Below are 21,791 nucleotides of genomic sequence, written 5' to 3'. Positions count from 1 at the left end.
ACTAGGTACTGCTGAATGGGAGCAGACACAGAATTGCAGTCGCAAAGCTGGAGTTCACCCCGCTCCTATAGCAACCTAGGGTGACACTGTCAATCTCTATTCATTTCTATGGTCCTCGTGGGGACCGGATATTTAATACCCGTGATCAGTCCAAACGGGAATATCGCTCCTACCCAGTTAGATCCCACTTACTTGGTGCTTGGCTATGACACAGACCATGAGGCAGAAGACCGGCAGCACCGGTCGGGCCATGTAAGTAACTTCCGTAACTATAGCAACAACCAAGACATGCAACCGATAGCAGGGCACTAATATGGCGGCCATCTTGGTGTGTGTTGGGACTCCATCCCCTATATGTCTCTGTGGCTAGTTGCTGAGTTATAGTGAATACCGGTCGAGGGTTACCCCTCGTGTGGGATCCCACATATTCAGTTATGTGGCTAATTCTATGAGTGAATTGGATAACCCAAAATCAAATTCCTTCAACCAGTGGTTCCCAAAAGGCCATAATGCCCCCAAGGTTATTTTAAGTCAATAGTGTGATGTCCCTGTGGTTACACTCGCGTGTCTATCTATCAGGCTAAAAAAGAGAGAAGGGAATGAGGAGCTACCCGGCTACAGTCTCAGGCTTGGGCCGCTCACATTCTATAAGGAACATGGGGTGAGTCAAGGGCTCAGCTACTTCAATTCCAATGGTCAATAACATATGGCAACATTATTTCCAAGCTGACACACCTCCTCCTATTTCCTGAGCGAAGAACATACCATGGAACAGTCCTACCACCGTCCTACCACCGCACATATTCAGTATATGCCTGCACCAATGACACTGGGCTACAGGCATTCATGTAATCCTCTCATTCTTAACCTGCTCACAGTATAAATAAAACACATTAGATCCCATTCACAATTCATCTCCTTGGGAGTGAGCGAGTGAGTCCAATACCTCTATCCAGGCTATCTCTCGTTTTAATAATTTCTCACTTTCACCACCCCTATTGCCCACCGAGACATGTTCCAATATGACACATTTCAACTGCGCTACATTGTGTCTTGCCTCCACAAAATGTGTTGCTACTGGAGATCTTAGATTTTTTTGTCCTTAAGCTCAACTTGTGCTTTGTTCCATCGAACTTTAGCCTTGTGCATTGTCATGGCCACATAGTATAAGCCACATGGGCATGTCAATGCGTACACCACATTCATAGAGTCACATGTACAAGAGTGTCTCACTTCAATTTTTTTTACCTGAATGCGGATGTGTTATTTTGTTCTCCTTAATAACACTGCCACAATGTTGCCAGTTGCAGCATTGGTGTGTGCCTGTATAACATTCCTTGGATTATGTTGGTCTCACAGTGTCTGCTCTCAATAATGTGTTGCAGAGAGCCTGACTATTTCTGTAGGCAAACAATGAGGGTTCCGGAAATAGTATTTGTAAGATTGGATCTATTTTCATCAGTCCCCAATGTTGTTTAATAACTTTGTTAATTCTGGTACTCTGTATAGAATGCATTGTGACATATACGAAGTGCGGGCTGGTCTTCAGTGGTTTTGGAGTCAGTAAGGACTCCCTCGCTATTAGCACAACTTTCTCAGATATTCCTTTAATCAACTCAGGGTAATACTTCCCCTCCAGTCCTTGTGCCTGTCTTTTGTGCTCCTCCAAGTTTGATATGTTCCGTCAATACCTCAAGAAATGACTCAGCGATACACTGTCAATCATCCACTTCAGGTGAAAGCTAGTTGCTAACAGAAGGCTATTTCTATCGGTCAGTTTGGTGAAGACCCTTGTATTCAGTAAATTGTTCTCATAATATACCTCAATACCCAAAAAGTGGATCTTGGTGTCACTGTACTCTGTGGTGAACCTTACTACAACTTTCTCAGATATCCCTTTAATCAACTCAGGGTAATACTTCCCCTCCAGTTCTTGTGCCTGTCTTTTGTGCTCCGCCAAGTTCAATATGTTCCGTCAATAGCTCAAGAAATGACTCAGCGATACACTGTCAATCATCCACTTCAGGTGAAAGCTAGTTGCTAACAGAAGGCTATTTCAATCAGTCGGTTTGGTGAAGACCCTTGGAATCAGTACATTGTTCTCATAATATATCTCAATACCCAAAAAGTGGATCTTGGTGTCACTGTACTCTGTGGTGAACCTTACTACGGACAAAGAGCTCCAAAATATAATCAACCACATACTTCAAAACCAGATGTCCCCAATATAGAAAGAAAGTCTTCTGACACCTCCGGTACTGAATTAGAGATAACTCCTGAGTCTGAGGTAGATGCTACAACAACGTCATCAAGCACGAATGTTACTAGCCAGGCCCTTTTTTAGGAAAGGAACGACCCAAAGAGGGCAAAAGAAAAAATCTGAAAAGAAAGGCGACGACAAACAAAAAGACTTAGTAGTGAATATTTAATCATATCTGTTGTCTAAATTTTAACTGAGTGCGTTACAAAAAGGCTTGCCATTTGTGCCCCAACATAGCAATACCCTCCTGCATGAAAAGACTGATTTTTTCAAACTTATGAGGAAACTGAAATTAAAGGTGTTCTTTGACTCAATAGAGGAACCAAGTGATAGTGAAGAAGGATCAGATTTTCTGGAAATGGCACCAAAAAGCACTTCTTACCCACTGGTTCAAAATCCCATTTTGACGGCCTTTGAGAAACAGGTACTTGAGGGATTCAAGAAAATCCCATGTCAACCCAAGAGACATGGGAATTTCACCAATAGAGAGAGAAAGGTTTATTATATAACCCGAGTCTGATTTTCAAACCAGCTGACAAAAGCAGGGCTCTGGTCCTTATGAATGAGCCCAATTATCTCAAGGAAGTGGAAAGTCAATTGAATGACAGGGAAAGATATCATGAGATCACGTTTGACCCTACAGAGAAAATGGGGACATTAATTCAAGAAGTCCTAGATGAAGCAGAAAATAGGAAAGTTATTTCTGAACGTACAAGGAAGTTTTTGGAAATCCCACAGTCAGCTATGCCGGTCTTTTACATTTTACCAAAGATCCACAAGAGTCTGGTGAACCCCCATGGACGCCCGATTATTGCATCAATGAGCAGCCTACTTGAACCACTTGCAAAATATCGGGATACGGTCAGTCATACAATCATTAATACAAGACAGCCCCACATACATAAAGGACAAAACGGATTTCCTGTCAATACTCCAGAACACAGGATGGGTACAGGGACAAGACATATTTTCCGCCATGGATGTCACATCCCTATACACCAACATCGCGCATGAAGGAGGCTTGGAAGCTATGGAGTGGTTATTGTTAAATTCAGACACATGTATGGCAGATCAGATCTTTGTTCTCACTGTCTTAAAGTTGATGCTGATGAACAACTTCTTCAAGTTCGATAAGAGATACTATCTTCATGTTCGATAAGAGATACTATCTTCAAGTTTCAGGGACTAGCATGGGAGCCTCAATGGCTCCTGGTTATGTGAACGCTTTCATGCTTTATCTGGAATCTGAACATGTTCTTAATTCTGAGAGGTGGATGCAACACCTTTCAATCTTTCAATCTTTGTACAATACATTGATGATGTCTTCGGTATTTGGACTGGGACTATCAGCGAATTTCATACATTCTTTGAAATGATTATTCAAATGCATCCACAAATAAGGTTCACTACGGAGTACAGTGACACCATTATACACTTTTTGGATATTGGGATATATTATGAGAACAATGTACAGAATACAAGGGTCTTCACCAAACCAACCAATAGAAATAGCCTTCTGTTAGCAACCAAATTTCATCCGAAGCGTACGATTGACAGTATATGGCTGAGTAAATTCTTGAGGTATAGATGGAACATATCAAACTTGGAGGAGTACAAAAGACAGGCAAAAGAACTGGATGGTAAATTCCTGGAGGGGAAGTATAACCTTGAGTTGATTAAAGGGATATCTGAGAAAGTTGAGCTAGTAGCAAGGGTGGTTATCTCCAAAACCACCGAGACCAGACCGCACTTGGTATATGTCACAACGCATTCCCAACAAAATCCAAGGAATGTTATACAGGGACACAACCATGCTGCAACTGCCAACATTGTGGCAATGTTAATAATGGGAACAAAAGAACACATCCACATTCAGGTAAAAAAATCAAACAAACTGAGACACTCCTGTACATGTGACTCTGTGAATTTGGTGTACGCATTGACATGCCCATGTGGCCTATACTATGTGGGCATGACAATGCGCAAGGCCAAAGTTCAATGGACCGAGCACAAGTCGAAAATGAGGACAAAAAAATGGAAGATCCCCTCTAGCAACACATTTTGTGGAGGCAAGACACAATGGGCCTCATTACGACCCAGGCGTTAAGGGGTTAACGGTGCTGTAAAAGGCTACGGCGCCGTTAACTCCTTAACGCCTTACTACGAGGTCCCTTTTGCGGCTCCCGACCTTAAGGGCTGGTCTGCACCAGCCGTTAAAGTAGGGACCCGCAAAGGGACCTTGATGGCAATTACAGTACCGCAAATTGCGGTACCGTAATTGCCGCCTTCCCCATTCCCATTGAGCCCTATTGGGCAAAAATGGGAATGGGGAAGGGCCATGGAGAAAGGGGGAATTACCGCCCCGCCAACCTTGGAATGGGGTGGTAATTCCCCCTTTCTCCATGGCGGACTCCGGCATGGACCATGGTGCTAATAGCACCATGGTTTAGCGCCGGAGTCCTAATGAGGGCCAATGTAGCGCAGTTAGTGTTATATTGGAACAAGTCTCAGTGGGGAATAGTGGTGGTGACCTCCATCGGAAATTATTACAGTGAGAGATAGCCTGGATAGAGGTATTGGACTCACTCCCTTACTCCCAGGGGGATTAATTGTACATGGGACCTAATAAGTTTTGTTTAGAATGTGAGCAGGTTAAGTCTGAGAGGATTACATGAATGCCTGCAGCCCAGTGTAATCGGTGCAGGCATATACTGAATATGTATGGTGTTAGGACTGTTCTATAGTATGTTCTGGGCTCAGGATATGGTGTGTCAGCTTGGAAATAATGTTGCCATATGTTATTGACCATTGGAATTGAGGTAGTTGAGCCCTCGACTCACCCCATGTTCCTTATAGAATGTGAACGGGTCAAGCCTGAGCATGTAGCCGGGTAGCTCCTCATTCCCTTCTCTCTTTTTTAGCCTGAGAGATAGACACGCAAGTGTAACTACAGGGAAATCACATTATTGACTTCAAATAACCCTGGGGCATTATGGCCCCTTGGGAACCACTAGTTGATGGAATTAGATTTTGGGTTATCCAATTCAGTTATATGATTAGCCACATAACAGAAGTTACATACACGGTCGTGGGGCATCCGACCGGTGTTGCCGGTCCTCTGCCTCACAATCTGTGTCATAGCCAAGCATCAAGTAAGTCGGATCTAACTGGGTAGGAGTGCTATTCCCGTTTGGACCGATCATGTGTATTAAAGATCTGATACCCACGAGGAGCGTAGAAACGAATAGAGATTGACAGTGCCGCCATAGGTTGCTATAGGAATGGGGTGAACTCCGGCTTTGCTGCTACAATTCCACGTCTCCTCCCATTCAGTAATATCTAGTAAAGTTTATAAGTAACAAGTTACATCCTATGCCGTTATGGCTGTTGGCACAGATAGACGTGAGTTACAGCTAAAATATCTGGATAATGTGTTCCACAGAGTGCTACCCGGAGTCAGGATTCCGAATCAGGTTATGCAGACCGCTAAAATACAGCATATAGCAAGACATCAGTTGGGTCCACAGATGGACGACTAACAGCCCCCATTATTATTATTTTTCGAATATTGCAGCACAGCGTGATGGGAAGGTACACGTAGGTTAATACAGATAAATTACGTGTTGTAGGTGAACAGGTGAAAATTGAGTTAAGATTATTACCAGTGAAGGACAGCTCAAAGCCCCGAAGATGGATATTGATTTATTCAAAACGCGTCGGCTGATTGACCTAATCATTTGAGTTGTTTGTACTTTAAGAGTTTGTTCCATTACTTTTATTGTAAATGCATAAATATTTGGACACTTGTGTTTTCTTAATCAGCAAAAAAGGATTTGTTGGTTTTTGCAGCTAAAAATACTGAAGCCCAGTGTGTGGGCTGCTTGGTAATCACTAACCCTTATGAGTTTGTAATTAAAATAATTATTTTTAATTTCTGTACATGAACTGACTGAAAGTTTCTGTAGAACTATATTGAAGGAGTGCGTGCGACAAGAGTACACCTGGGTTACCTGTGGGCAACTACGGGCTCTTTTTGGATACCCTCACATTTCTTACAACACCAGAAGAGTACCACCAAGGGAAATCGTTAACTGTTTTAGCTAGATAAACATTTTGAGCTATATGTATATATTTAAAATGATTCTTTGTTGAATTGCCCAATGTGTTTAATTTCCATTGAATGGAAGTGCACAGAGAAGTCATTTAAGCTAAGCGTGCCCTGAGTCTTATATCTAAACTGATAATTTGTTCATCGTGTCCTTGTACAGGTTTCAAGAAAAGGGCAACCTCGAGGTGTTGCTCTTCACAATCCAGTCCAGAATGAGATCCAACAATCAGAAAGTGTACACACCAACTGATGGAAAGCTTGTGTCTGATGTCAACAAGGTATGTCTTTTTAATTATTTATTTATTTATTCATTCATGCCGAGAGAACACAAAGAGGTGTGAGTGACAATGGGAGAGGGTAAGGGAAAATTGTAGAGTATATGAGGGGACATGAAATACAATGACCTGGGGATGGGTCTGCAACTTCTGGCTCTGCCGATGTGTGGGACTACAACTCCCATTATCCCTCACTATTGACTAGATCTGCTAGATCTGATGCAAATTGCAGTGAAAACATCTGCATAGCCAAAGGTTGCGGACCTCTGACCTAAGGTGAGAATCACAGCGTTTGCCGAAAAATTATTCAGGTGCCAGCATATTTACATTTTGAGTGTTATCGATCTGGGAGATTCAAGGTACGATTTACTTTAGAAAATCTGCACTCCTATCAATGATGGTCTTGGTGGGCTCCTGTTATTCCAGGAAAATTTGCTGAAATAAAGCAGCCTTCACAGTCTTTGAAATCCAGTTTTCGGTTGTACCTTGTGCATGTGGCACAATGTCTTGCTGACTTAACATTGATTTTTGATGGCTGTAATTTCGCTTTATACTTTTTGAGAGTAGTGCAATCTTGAGGAAGTTTTATCATGCACTATAGTGCTGTTGATTAGTATAATCTGGGGATTTCCAGTGGAAATCCAATCAAGGGTATTTAATACTTTGTGATGCGGCCTTGGCTTTTTAGTCCTAGTACCAGTTTGCTAGTATGATTCAAACCAGTTATAGTGCTTATTTGTTGATTTCCTTGGGAGTCCTTATTGTATATATTGCTGCAGTTGTTTAAATCCGACAGAACAAATGCTCTAACAAGGCCTCTTTATGACTGAAGCATAGGAGTGATAGAATCACTTGAATAGAGGGAAATTGGTACTCCTTGTTGCAGTATTGCCTTGAGGGCTGAGGATTAGTGCTCAGACCGTTGTTAGGGGTCATTGAGGTCCACTAAATGATAACCACATTCTGCCATTGAATGTTGTTTTTGTCCGCCATCTAAGGAAATAAATGATCCACATGCTGATGTTATGCAGAGGAGAGATGTATTTGGCACGAACGTGTTTCACGCAACAATGCTTTAGCAAGAGGTTAGTGCACATGTCAACTGACAAAATTAAATAGAACATGGAGATTACTCGTCCTGCTGTCCTTTGCCTGAGGAGTAAAAATAGAAAAAAGACCTGGTGGGAGAGAACCACAGTAAGGTGAGTTAGTAAACATAGAAGACAGACTAAGTGGTATGGAGAATATGGTAAATGACACATGCAGAAGCAAAACATTAAAAAAGCATGTCTGGTAAGAGAGGGGGAGAAAAAGAGAGGGTAAAGCTGCCGAAATGATTTAAAAAAGTTAAATAATAAAGAAGTGAGCATCATTACTGGAAAATCGACAAACACAGACATTTTGAATTATGAGCCTGGTCACAGAGAAGTGTCTAAATCAATCTTTTAACCGTGAAAAGAGGAGAGTTAAATATGTTTCCTAGCATGTAACAAGACACAAAACGCTATCCCATGTTAAAATAACACATAGAATAAAAATGAGAAGTGGACAGGAAAAAGTGGGGAAAAGGAGAGAGCACCAGAGGGGAGATAAGCAGAAATAATCAGAAGTTACGTCTACATGGTCAGCTGTGGCAATAGTGCTACATTATATCAGGACGTTTTCAAGTTCTCTACCTATCTATTTTAAGGACCATCTGTATTCCGTGTGCCCCCTCTTGTGATAGGTTGTTGAACATTTTTACATTGCAGGAATTCATGGGGTCTCATGAATGTTTTTAGAGAAATGGCTGCCCTTGGCTGAGCAGGTGTCTCTAGTCCCTGTTGCAAATGGCTGCCACATGCGTCTCATTTCTCAGCTTCAGTTTCCTTTTCGTGCTGCTAATATATATGTTTTAACATGGCAAAACGAATATATTCATACATATTGTAAATGTTGTTTGTCAGTTTATGAATTGTTTTATGATGTAGGACTGTGGATTGTTCAACTTGAACTCCTTGGTTTTGTTAAGGCCCTATTTGCAAAAGTTAAATTTTGTACAGTTAAAAAAAATCATTTGATCCCTCAGGCAGCCCCATGCTGCTTGAAGGTACCATATTGGGCCCTTAATCTTGCCTCCCTTGGCTTCACACAGTCATAACATGTTTTTGAGGTTAGAGTTATGTGTGTGTGTGCAATTTCCGGTGTGTTGCCTATGTATGGTTTACAGTCTTTGTCCCAAGCTGTAAGGCGCCAATTTTTCCTGTGATAGAGAACACTTTGCCACTTTGACACTAGTGTGTGGTGTCACATAAGACACCAGGGATCGTGAAGGTTACCGATACCAGTAATGTTGGTTTTCTAGTTTTCTTTTTCAATTATGTGCAAGTATGGCCAACTTAAATACAAAACAAGGATCTCCTCACAAGAAATAATATTAATCCAGATTGCCTTCTCCCAGAAGGAAATGTCTGCTGTACTACCCCTCTGTACCACTCTTGTAGCCTCTGCCACTCCTGGGCCTTGAAGTCTGCAACGCCTCCAGGCACCTGGGTTCCACCACCTCCTCTGGATTGCAATGCTGTCTGCCCCTCCTCCTCAACCTGTTCTACCTCTGATCTCACCAACTCAACTTCTCGTGTCTCCTTCTCTGTTGTCACCTTCGGCCACCTTTTGCTTCACCAACTCAGCGTCTCGTGTCTCCTTCTCTGTTGTTACCCTCCCACTGAAATTCTTCACAGCCTTGACCGAGAAAAGAGGGCTCCTCAGAGACTGTTTTGGAATTGCAGCTAAACAGATGGATATCAGTGACAGATGGTCTCAAATACTGAGGGGCCATGACAAACCATTAATTATCACAATCATTCAATTCTGGATAGCTATTATGACACCAATATAAGAAACAGGAAACCAAAAAGGGTCACAATGTTAATCGACCAGTAATCTCTAAAACCAACTCACATAAATGAAAAGTTTGTTAATTCAAACATACCATTTTATAAAAAATAAAAAAAAGAAACTCTTCGTTCCCACCACCTTTTCATTCTGCTTCACCAACTGGACTTCTTGTGTCTCATTCTCTGTGGTTGCCTTCCCACTGGAACTCTTCGTTCCCGCCACCTTTTCATTCTCCTTCACCAACTCGACTTCTCGTGTCTCATTCTCTGTGGTTGCCTTCCCATTGGAACTCTTTGTTCCCGCCACCTTTTCATTCTCCTTCACCAACTCGACTTCTCGTGTCTCATTCTATGTGGTTGCCTTCCCACTGGAACTCTTCGTTCCTGCCACCTTTTTATTCTCCTTCACCAACTCGACTTCTCATGTCTCATTCCCTGTGGTTGCCTTCCCACTGGAACTCTTTGTTCCCGCCACCTTTTCATTCTCCTTCACCAACTTGACTTCTCGTGTCTCATTCTCTGGGTTTGCCTTCCTATTGGAACTCTTCGTTCCCGCCACCTTTTCATTCTCCTTCACCAACTCGACTTCTCGTGTCTCATTCTCTGTGGTTGCCTTCCCACTGGAACTCTTCGTTCCCGCCACCTTTTCATTCTCCTTCACCAACTCGACTTCTCGTGTCTCATTCTCTGTGGTTGCCTTCCCACTGGAACTCTTCGTTCCCGCCACCTTTTCATTCTCCTTCACCAACTCGACTTCTCGTGTCTCATTCTCTGTGGTTGCCTTCCCACTGGAACTCTTTGTTACCGCCACCTTTTCATTCTCCTTCACCAACTCGACTTCTCGTGTCTCATTCTCTGGGGTTGCCTTCCCACTGGAACTCTTTGTTCCCGCCACCTTTCCCTGCCGCCTCACATATTCAGTTGTTACCATCACCTCCTTGATCTCACCTTGTCCACTTTTACCTGCTAATGATATAACCTCATCCTTGATACTTTTTGCTACCACTGCCACCTTCTGTGCAATCTCCACTCCTGATGCTACCACCTCATCCTTAATTTCTTCTACCGTTACCACCTCGTTCTGTTCACCCTTCGCTCCTGATATTACTTCCTCCTTCTCGGCACACTCTCTTCTCCTCATGTTACCGCCTCCTCATGTTGCCGCCTCCTGTTCTCCACTGCTAACATCTCTCAACCCTCTTCTGTCCTTCCAGCCTCCCCTTCTTCCATTGATTAGCAATCTCCAATCTTCCCAAAGTGGAGACTTCTGCTCCTGCAACCCACACTCAGCAACTGGTGCTGGTTGCATTTGGACTATGGTCCCTCCACCCACTGGGAGGGCCTTACACTGAGGGCCTGCACCTGTGAGTTGCTAGGGTGAGGGCTGGGATTGGCTTGTTGCCCTGAGGTTGGACAAAGCTTATATATGGGTCATCTGCCATCATATATTTAAGCTTTGCTTTCTGACCTTTCCTGAGGTTACCTGAATTGGCCTGTGGTGTTTCCTGTGCGTGGACTACCAGTTGGAAACATACTGAGTAAGCTTTCTACAATGTTTGGTTCACTGCTAACATGGTGTGTGTGTGGAGAGCATGACATTTTGTTTCACTGGCATAAGAATCTATTGCCGGGAATACTGTGTTGTACTGCTGCTTACCAGGGCAGCTTCTCTGCATTCAGGAAGCTGCAGGCTCAAAACAATACATCGGTGGAAACTCCGTGTTCGTCACAAGTCCTGCTGACCTTCCAGGTGAACCGGAAACATTAGCACCGTACTTGCTACTTTCATCAATCGCACGGAAGGGTTCTTCTATAAACAGAAAGTCTTCCTTGTCCGTATTTGGGATTTGGATCTGGCTAGGGTGAGTTTTAGGCTCTCTTTGTTGGGGTTGGGTGCATTTTCACTAACCTGCAGAATATTGTAAGAGTTTATTTATTAGAGTTTATTTAGTTATTTATGTAGATTTCCCAATGCAAGATATAGAAACTGGCTACTAAGACTACGCTTAAATCTCTTTTTTACGAGAGAAGTCTGGGGTATTTACTTGAAACTGGCAAGTGAACAAACAGCATGTAGATTCTGTGGGGAAGCCAGAAAATTGGAGACCTTGAAACACATTTTGCTGGTCTGTCCTAACTTGGCCCTGCTAAGAAAATAACATCTCTACAAGTATGTCAAGGACTATGCCATACTTGCTGTGCAATTATGCCTGGGGAATGATCATTAGCACCCAATCAGTCTCTCTATGTCACAACCGCGGGTTCCTGGTGGTTGTGGAACAGGTGGAAACATGGCCGCCAACTTGTTGTGCCGTCACGTTTCCTCCCTAATTGTCTATTGACGGTCTAGTTCTTTCCAATATGGCCGCCGCCTAGTGTATTTATTCTTTCCACTTTCGGCAGCTCGGTGCGTTGCAACTTTCTTGCTACCCTTCGTTGTCACGCTCCTTGTTATTTCCCTTGGCGGTGTTCCGCCCATTCCTTGCCTTGTTTCTTGGCTTCCTCCTTTTTCTCTCTCTCTGCCTCCCTCCGGACTCTCCTTCAACCCTTGCCATTTTTCTCCTGTTCCAGCTTAGCATTCTCTTCCTCCCGGTTCCCTCCGCTCTCACCTGCATCTCCCAGCTCAGTCTGTGTCTGATCATCGGACTGCTACCTTTGGACGCTTGCTTCCCTTCTCTGCTTCCGGATCGCTGAGATCGTCATCCACAGGGGTTATTGTGCCGCAAAGGCTTTTCCCCTACTCCGTCTTGTCTGTCGCGGAGGGGAGTCTCTGTTGACCCGTTTCCGAGGTCACAGTGGCTTCCTTCCAAGGCCGGCCTTACCTACTTAAGAAGAGCAAGACTCACGGACATCGCACTCGTCGGAAGAGGCTGGACTACTCCTCTACATCAGGTGAGGAGGAGGGGGATTTTGGAGACACTCTGTGTTTGAGTGAAAAGGAAGACATAACCGAGGTATTGGAAAACTTACCCACCCAGTCTGATAAACCTGATACTCTAGCCCTAGCCGTGATTCATTTCCTACTGTTCCTAAAAGTTAGGCCTAGCATTAAGGAGCTGATCCAGGATTGACATAAGGTTTGGTTCTGGGAAAGAGGAGAGGGGTCAGGTAGTCTTATTGATTATGAAAGGTTTTAAAAATACTGTGCAGACTTGTTTTATCTTGGTGTAAATGTTATAGGCAGTGATTCTATTTCTCTGGTTTAGCTGTTTTCTGGTTTTGTTTTTTTCTTATTAGAATTATTGTTAGTCCTATTTCCTTTGTTCACCTTTCTTGCATTTTTTGCACTTGTTTTTTAATACTGTATTGAAAGGTTGTAATTTACAGCCAACCAATCGGAAACCTTTTTTTTTATATCAGACATTAGATTTCTAGGGCTGTTTTCCCACCTGATAGGCCAATGGGGTGGGCAGGGAATGAACCTTGGGACTGGTATGTAGTGAGGACATGTGAGTATCAGCTGTGATGTGCCGGTGACCAGGGGAAAGTGACATGGGGATGTTCTGAATACCTTAATTAGGCCAAAACCCACTAGCGCAGGGGTGCGCTTGGCCGCCTGTGCCACGGCCCTTGTGGTTTCAAGAACCAGGCAGCGTACTTCATCACAGTGGTAATGACTCTTGTCTACACTGGCCCTTGCTTTGGATTTGGGTGTACGTGATGAGGCATCATGGGTAATATCTGCCTGCTTCTTTTCCTCTTCATCTGCATTTCTCTGGTAGCCTTCTTTTAGAATCTGTTGATCATGAGACCAGATTGCATTTGTTATTTGGCTTCAAGGCTACAATTACATCATATTCCAAGACATTCCCCAGAGAGTATTTTTGATGGTGTTTGTGTGTTGGCTGTATATATCTTGTGTTGTGTCTTTTGTTTCTTTTTTAAAGGTTGAATAAACCAATAAAAAAAAAATTAAAAAAAGAGATGATGTTTGTAGTGTGAGCACTATTTGCTCCTAGAATGGCATTGTTGGTGTTAAGGCCTGCTTTGAATAGTGTCATTAGAAAAGAAGATTTGAATGTTGGGGAAGGTGGCTAGGGTTTTACTTCTGTACGTAGCAAAGACAGGTTGTTTGTGTTTTTGTTGGAAGATATCTTATGAACTAAGCTGTTCATCTGAACCTCCCCATTTCATAAAGGCATTGGGCCTCATTAGAAGTTTAGCGGCATTCCAGTAGTAAATCTGCCAGAATACCGCCAAATGGAATTACTAGCACTGCCACTTGGTCTGGCGGAATTACCGCTGAATTACAAGTGGTGGTATGGTGGTGTTAGTCCCCATTTATGGAGTTCATAGAACTCCATGGAGATTTCGGGCAGAATTACAGCTCATGGTAATTCTGTCGATTTTGCTGGTTTTTTTGGTGGTAAGGTGACGGAATTACCTCCAGCATTTTGCTGGACGTTTTTCCTCCAACCTCACCAACCAAGTTGTAGTACAGCGATGCAGTAATGTGGCAGTAATGGAGTGGTAACAGGGTTACCTCTGCATTACCACAATTTTATCCCACACTGCCGTGCTTGCAATGATGCCCATTGTCTATGTAACCTGTTATGTTATGTTATGTTGATTTATACTGCGCACCGCTACCACCCAAGGGCAGTCTCCAGGTGCTCACGTGGCTAAGCAAGAGAAGAGGGCGGGGTGTGTTAGTGAGCATAGGATGATAGGGTAGGTTCAGAACCAGGAGGAACTGACGTCTGTGTTGTTTTGCTTGTGGGAGTTTGAGGCCCTGTTTGTTGTAACTGTATGGGTGGGACATTGATGTGTGCTAGTGTTAGTGTTGGGTGTGTGGATCATATGAGGTCAGAGTATACTTGTAGTATTGCGCACTGGTTATTTGCAACCATACCGGGGTCCAGAGTTGCGGATGACTGTTCAGTGTTTTTATTGTGTTGTGTTGATGTGCCTGTGTGTCAGTGGATATATGGACTATGTGCAAGGGTGTGTTCCTCTAAAGTTACTTCTAGAGTCTCAGAGAGTTGGTTGGGTGCGAGGATTAGATTTGTTCGCTGTGTGTCTATGTGTAGTGTGGCTAGCCCCTAGTCGTGTATAGTGGCGTTCGTTCTGTTGGAAGAGCAGGAAGAGGGAATTGGTTAGTACATCAGTTAGTTTGACAGTGCCTCTGAAGTGCATCTTTGATTGCCGCTCAATGGTACCTTCCTAAGTTCTTGGTTGCGGTCTATACCACTATACCACTCGACCTCAGTATGTTTGATCAGTACAATCCCAAGCATGGCACTGATCAAACATCCCAGTGAAGAAGTTTGCAAATCATGGTAAATGCTTTACCCCCTCCCCCCACAGACATTCTGCATCATTGGATGTACAGCTCATTATCAAGAAGAAGAATTCGATTTTTCAAGGTAAACTCTAACATGTTGCTTTGTTGGACGAGGCTGGCAGATCTGGTGACTGTCCTGACCACTTCAATTTCCCTGATTATGTTTTATGGATGTCTATCATTTCTTCACATCCAGTGTGACTTGGGTTCCAAATGACAATGGAGGGTCTCTTGATAATATGCATTTTGCCTCTGACATCTGTGGGAAGGGCTGTCACGTAGGGTTGGAGGAGTAGATCTATGTACACATGTATATATTCAGTAAGGGAACCTATAACTCAAATTATAGGCCTACATGGTGGAATTGTGCCCGTTTTGGGGATCTTGGGGAGGAGGTAATAAACGAGTGCGACTGGTAGCCAATGTATAAATATTTGAATAACCTCCGAATGTGTACCATTTTCAGGAATTTGGTTTGCATGGTAGGTTTAGGACTGGTGGTAGGTTTAGTGTACACACCTCAATCCCTTTTCTAATTTCTGATGGTGACCTTCATGTATGTAGTCTGTTATGTTCATGTGAACTATAGTCACTCCCTTACCAGCCTACCATATGGCAATGCCCTAAGTTCACTGAGTGCTTGTCTCATAGGCATCTTCTATATCAAGAAGTTGTTTTTCCACCTTTTCTTGGAAGAAAGCCTTTGTTACGAACTGACATAATTACTCATTTTCTGTGTAAAGGTGGTACCAGGGTTCATGGCACTGTTAATAGCATGTTTGCCATAAATGACCGAAAGACTGATAGTGCCGTTACTTTCAAAATTGAGACATTGGAAATTGATAAGATCACTTTTGATCGTTTCTGATACTACTGCCATAGTTTTCAGTACAAGCATTGCTGTTGATGTTGCAAATAACTTTTTTTCAGTTTAGGTTTGTGTAGTTGCTTTAAAAAGTCTATTACTTTTTCCGAGAAGTTGATCGTTCTACAGGGACAGGACTGTATGACGGACCTTTTTCAAGTACCTGTTTTGAATCTAGCAAGGTTGTGGTTGGTTAGGTTGCAAATCAACGATGGGCTACCGTCATTTGCTCCCCTCTCTTCCACAGTGATCATACGTTCACTCAGATGTTCTTATTTGCTTTCGCTTCCTTTCCTTATTCCTCTTCTTGCCAATCTTCGTACCTCTGTGACTTTTTCTTTTTTGGTAGTCCGGTGGTCTCTAGGCCTTCAGCATCTGGCTTCTCCTAAAGAAGACACTTTTGTGTGGGCTGTTGTTTGTCTGTCTTCTGTGTCACTAAATAAGGTGGAAGGTGAGCTGGTAGGTATCTTGCAGTGATCGAAGTGAGTGGGAACGTTCAGGAGCAGGGTTCCACTGCTTTTTCTTTTTTTGTTTACCAATCCTCTACTTTTTACGACCATATTCACCATTCTATACAGAGGATTTGTTCGTTCATGTCTCTGGGCAAGTGTAAAGTTGTAAGAGGAGCCTTAGTTACTAATCAAGTAGACTAGTGCAATGCCCCGGCTGCAACACCACGTTACATGTTGTACTAGACTCCCGCCTACCCTCTCCCCTGTCGAGTTCACAGTTTCCACTACTTTCTTTCGGTACACTGCTACCACTGATGTCTTGGTTATTCCGGCTGGGCTATTATCCATTTTATTTGTGAAAAGTGTATATTCTGCCAAGTTTGTAATCCCTTTCTTACTTTCAATTCCTCTGGATGTGATTTGAGAGGGTCTTCAAGTTTTCTATAGCCCTTTACTAGGTTTCTCCAAGTTTAGAAATAATATGAGGACCAATGGAAATAGCTCACAGGGCCACCTCGCCCCTAGCACACTCCTTGCTGTAATGCTTATAAAAATGATAAAGATTCAAAACACAAGAAACAACCATTTTCCAAAAATGTTTTTGAAGCATCCAGTTATCATTAAAAAATATTTTCTTTACTCAGGAGACAATCTTTTGTTGTTCTGCTTTATGTTTTATCCTTTTGACCGCTTGGGATCAATGGTTTCATTACATGAATGTATTGCAGCGAAATAGGGTATCCAGTTATACTAACGAAAAGATAACAGCGAACACCATATTTAACAAATCATTTTTATAGAAAAAATACTGATTTAAAAAAAGAAATATATATATGGGGATGGTGTAAGGGGTTAAAACGGCTGGGGAGCGGGTTGGAGTTTGGTTATAAACAAAGGGAAATGGGGAGCTTTGGGGGAGAACCCCGCAAATAAAAATAAAATAATCTGTATTTTTTAGGTATAAATGATATGTTAAAAATCTTTTAGTTATTTATTAATTTGTTAATATCACAGCGAACCGTAATATAATATCTATGTGGTTATTTTGCTTGTGTAGTTTCTGAAGTTATGGTCCCAGAAGAAGACTTGTATGCGTCTGAAATGCTTTGGACACCCCTCAGATTGTCTCCTGAGTAAAGTTTTTTTTTAATGATAACTGGATGCCTCAAAACATTTGGGGGGAAATAGTTGTTTCTTGCGTTTTGAAAGTATGTAATTTGCATAAACATTACAGCAAGGTGTGTGCTAGAGCTGAGGTGGCACTGTGAGCTATTCCCATTGGTCCTCATATTATTTCTAAACTTGGAGAAACCAAGCAAAGGGCTATAGGAAATTTGAAGACCGTCTCTAAAATAGGGGCTTGGAAACATACAAGAATTATGTGTGCGCTAAAAGCCATAACTTCTGAAACATCCATCCTTTAAGCAGAACAACTAAACATGGCAACATGAACATGAGCAGTATGAGGTACACACGGTTGCAAACTGTGCATTTAGAAAAGCTGTGCTCATACCTCGGATGCCTCATGTCTGACCCACTTGCAAGGAATCCCAAATAAAGAAGTGTCCTTCTCATGCAGCTTCTGCCTAGGCTGGTTTGTTGATCCCTGTCTCCCTTGTGACAACCTGTATTCCCAAAGAAGCTGAGGGAGCTACACTGATTGAAAAAAAGCTATTCGAGTGACGATGAAGCTAAGTAGCTCTGACTTAATCTTGACTTACCTTTGGAGAGGTCTTCTCGATTCACAAATAAGCTAATGGTAGTAACTCTGACTTACTCCTGACTTACTCCTGGAGAAGACTTTTTGATTCTCAAAAATGCTACTAGTAGTAACTCTGATTTACTCTTGACTTACTCCTGGGGAGGACTATTTGATTCTCAAAAAAGCTACTATTAATAACTCTGACTTACTTACTCCTGACTTACTCCTGGAGAAGACTATTTGATTCTCAAAAAAGCTACCAGTAGTAACTCTGACTTACTCATGACTTACTCCTGGGGAGGACTATTTGCTTCGCAAAGAATTTACAAGGGATCAATCTAACTTATTCCTGGAATGAGAAGAGTAAGTCAGAAGTAAATTAGAGTGAGTACATTGTGGCTTAGGTGGAATACACTGTACACCTCTGAGACATATTCATTCACCTGTCCACATGGATGAGGATTTCTAATTGCCTTTTTTCCCCACAGGCCTGGGAGGGTTTGGAAAAGGCTGAACACGAGCGGGAGCTAGCTCTGAGACAGGAACTTATAAGACAAGAAAAACTGGAACAGTTGGCAAGGCGCTTCGACCGGAAGGCGGCCATGAGAGAAACGTGGATCAACGAGAACCAACATCTTGTTTCTCAGGTAATTACAGCAATAGCCATTGAAACTTTCCTTCCAAATATCTTTTCAAGAATTTGTGGCAACAGAGTGCGCTGTGGGCGTAGCTGATGTGCAGTTCATAGGTAGACTTTGCGTATTCATAGTTCCATATAACACAGACCTGAACCATACGTTTGCCAGATGGCACCTTGTACCCGGCGGGATACCGGGAAATTACCCGTACTGTCCCTGCCACCCGATATCCTGGTATAGGACTCCATTGGATGGAGTTGCCAGAATTACCAGCACTGGTAGTACCGGTGCCGGTAATACCGGCAATTCTTTGCCAGTAGGGGCCTGAACTACAGGCAAGTCAGGCCTGCCGGTAGATCAGAGCCCCTACTTGAAAACTTGTGATTGGCCGGTCCAGTAAAGTACCGGTACACAGAAATACTGGAACTTTAATACTGGACCGGCCAACCCATAATGAGCCCATATTATTTATACATTGTGCAATGGTATGTGTTCTCATATAGCAAAGATCTACAACCTACGACTCTCTCGATTGTTGAACACCAACTCCGAAATCCCTTACCATTGACTGCATTTTCAAGGGCTGATGGCAGATGCAGTCCAACACATCTGGAGAGTCAAATGTTGCAGACCCCTCGCAAAGGGGATAATACAGGGGGTATCCAGTGACAATATTGTCAGGAAAAACATCAGCAAGGACAATGGGCCTCATCACAGGCTTGGCGGTATCCTAGCGGTAAATGCTCCGGGATACCGCCAATGCAAATAGCGTTACTGCAACTCGGTCCGGTGCTATTAGCGCTGGATCCTGAGTTGTGGTAAGGCTGTTACTCCCCATTTCTTGTAGTGTCCATAGGACTCTATGGGGCAGTAACGGCACGGAAAGGGGAGATATTTACCTCCAGCAAAATGCTGGAGGTAAACCTCCCACTTTCTGCCCAAACTCGGGATTGGGCTGAGCGGTACTGCAGCAGTAATAGCATTACCACTGCATTTCTGCCGCTCCGCCCAACCCCTGATGAGGCCCAATGTATTTTCAAATGTGGGCCATGTCCACAAAATTATACCTCTTGCCAGGTGGAGAAGAGGCAGGAAGCAGGCCTGACACCTGCAGCCACTGATAGGCTAAAGTTAGGACCACCTGCTGCTAAAGGCAAAATTGGGTAGGAAGAGCCCCAATAGATCCTATTTTTGTTTTTGAGAAGGTGGTGATATCTTGAACTCGCACTCGATCTAAAACCCATTTTATCTCTCCTTTGCACAGGATAATTTTGGCTACGACCTGCCATCTGTAGAAGCCGCCAAGAAGAAGCAAGACGCCATTGAAACAGATATCGCCGCCTACGGGGAGCGGGTTCAAGCAATAGTGGATGTGGCAGCAGAGCTGGAGAGGGAGCGGTATCACGACGTGAAGCGGATCAATGCCAGGAAGGACAACATCCTGCGTCTTTGGGACTACCTGATGGAACTCCTGAAGGCGCGACGAGGGAGGCTGGACATCAATCTCACTCTTCAGAGACTCTTCCAAGAGATGCTGCAAATCATCAACTGGATGGATGAGATGAAGGTAAGTGTACGAATGGAAGCAGAGGCACAAAGAGGACTTCCAGCGACCAGGACGACCACTCCTTTAGTAAAGTTACTCCACTCTGTTGCTACAGAGCACACACACTCAGGTCACTCCTACTGAGATTTAGAGGGTCTACCTCTTGAGGAGTGATGTACGCAGCTATTACCCTCACGCGCAACCTAGGTCTTCTTTCTTCAATACTCTATCCTTGAAATGCTGTAATGTGACTAATGGGGCTAGGCAGGTACTTTACAAAAGACCTAAATAAATAAACAAACAGCTAATGCTGCTCTGTGAACTAAGCGCTTCAGGGAGTTGGGGTGCTTAGTCTTTGTTAGTCGCTGAACCAATAGACTTGATCGGCCACATTGGAGTACTCACTTTCTTTTAACCTGTTCAGTCTTGGGCCTGGTGTAAGTTTAGTTTAGTTTATTATTTATAGAGCGCACCTAACCCTGAGGTATCTGGGCGCTTTAGCATATAAAAAATTGTTACAGGTACAGTATGTTAAGCAGTTACAGATGCAGTATAATAAGTAGTTCTTAGGACCAGGTTACATGTGGTCAGGGTGATAACCGCAATAATCGACAAAGCAGGGGGTGAGACAGCCAAGTTACAGTTCTGAATAAATAGTAATCGAGTAGATACAAGTTACAGTTCTGAATACAAGGTGATCGAAGTAGTTAAGCGAGGGGTCATACTTTTACTTTAGATCCGAAGGCCCAAAAAGAGGGTTCAGCTCTGATGGCTGTTGTTGTTGGATGTGCAGAATGCACCTTCAGGAAGCTTTGTGCTGTGTGTTGCCAGCATACTTTGGTACCCTCAGGTGGATGCCTTTGTTGGGGAGTCAGAGGGCCATGAAGATGACACAGGCTTTAGCACTAAGGAGTTATTTTGGGTTCTGGGAAATGGAGAATTTAGGGCTTCACTCCAGTATTGCTGCCGCATACTCGACTACTTTGAGACGGCAGAGTTGCAGCGTGTCCAGATTTCTTTGATCATTGGCAAACCAGTGTCAGCTCTTGTTTCCCGATGGTGGACCATGGTTTATCAAGGGAATTGTCATGTTTTTCCCTTAGGACAGACTGAGTTGGTGTAACCAGGAACGGGCTAGACCGTAGTTCCCTACTGCCGAGTGGTGTCTGAAATGTACATCAGCGTAGGGGGAGGGCAGGGTGGAATGTGCTGACTGCAGATTTGTTGAGGGTGTCAAGGGTACATTTATGAGCTGAAGTTGACTCCTAGACCTTTGACCTTGGTTCCGGGGCAATAGATTAAAGAAGGATGAATGAAGGAGTTTGGTTGATACCGTGAATGGCGGCATGTGGGACTAATCTATCACAAATGACTCAATCACCAGCTATTGTTCTGCCTGATTCAAGGTTGGCACTGTTAACGACATACATTGGACACTGCCCATTGCGTAGGCATCTGGGCACTATTGTAGAAAGGAGCACCCTTTCGCCCCAAGTAAAGGATCTCCCCCAGAGAAATGGGAAACCTAGAGGATGTACACATCAGGGTTGTATATCATTTCATCGAAGGGTGCAATTTCAATGTTTTTTTACAAGTATGGATTAACGAAAAAAACATATTTTTGGCGGGGTTCCCCTCCCAAACCCCCATCCATCCCCTATTATTTTTTACCTATTCCCGAACCCCCACCCCTTATATATACACTTTCCTAACCGCCCACCCCCTATATATTTCAATGAGTTTTTCCGGTAAAATGTACTCATAAAAAAAACCATCGAAATTGCA

The 21,791-nt window shown here is 43.3% G+C and overlaps 1 protein-coding gene across 2 annotated transcripts in view; it reads left to right on the top strand.

Annotated features, from left to right (window-relative positions):
* SPTB (spectrin beta, erythrocytic) overlaps positions 1 to 21,791 on the top strand; it is a 524,484-nt gene that overhangs the window by 262,820 nt on the left and 239,873 nt on the right. For both annotated transcript variants that reach the window (XM_069638664.1, XM_069638665.1), the window contains 3 exons: positions 6,529 to 6,646; positions 18,311 to 18,469; positions 19,725 to 20,027. In XM_069638664.1, the coding sequence (XP_069494765.1) occupies positions 6,529 to 6,646; positions 18,311 to 18,469; positions 19,725 to 20,027 (580 nt within the window). The remainder of the gene's footprint in view (positions 1 to 6,528; positions 6,647 to 18,310; positions 18,470 to 19,724; positions 20,028 to 21,791) is intronic.

This window comes from Ambystoma mexicanum, chromosome 14 (genome assembly GCF_040938575.1).
Source record: "Ambystoma mexicanum isolate Mex_15411 chromosome 14, UKY_AmexF1_1, whole genome shotgun sequence".
In the NCBI taxonomy this organism is placed as follows: domain Eukaryota; kingdom Metazoa; phylum Chordata; class Amphibia; order Caudata; family Ambystomatidae; genus Ambystoma; species Ambystoma mexicanum.
The sequence above is the reverse complement of the archived record's forward strand: the minus strand, read 5'-3'. Positions and strand labels throughout refer to the sequence as shown.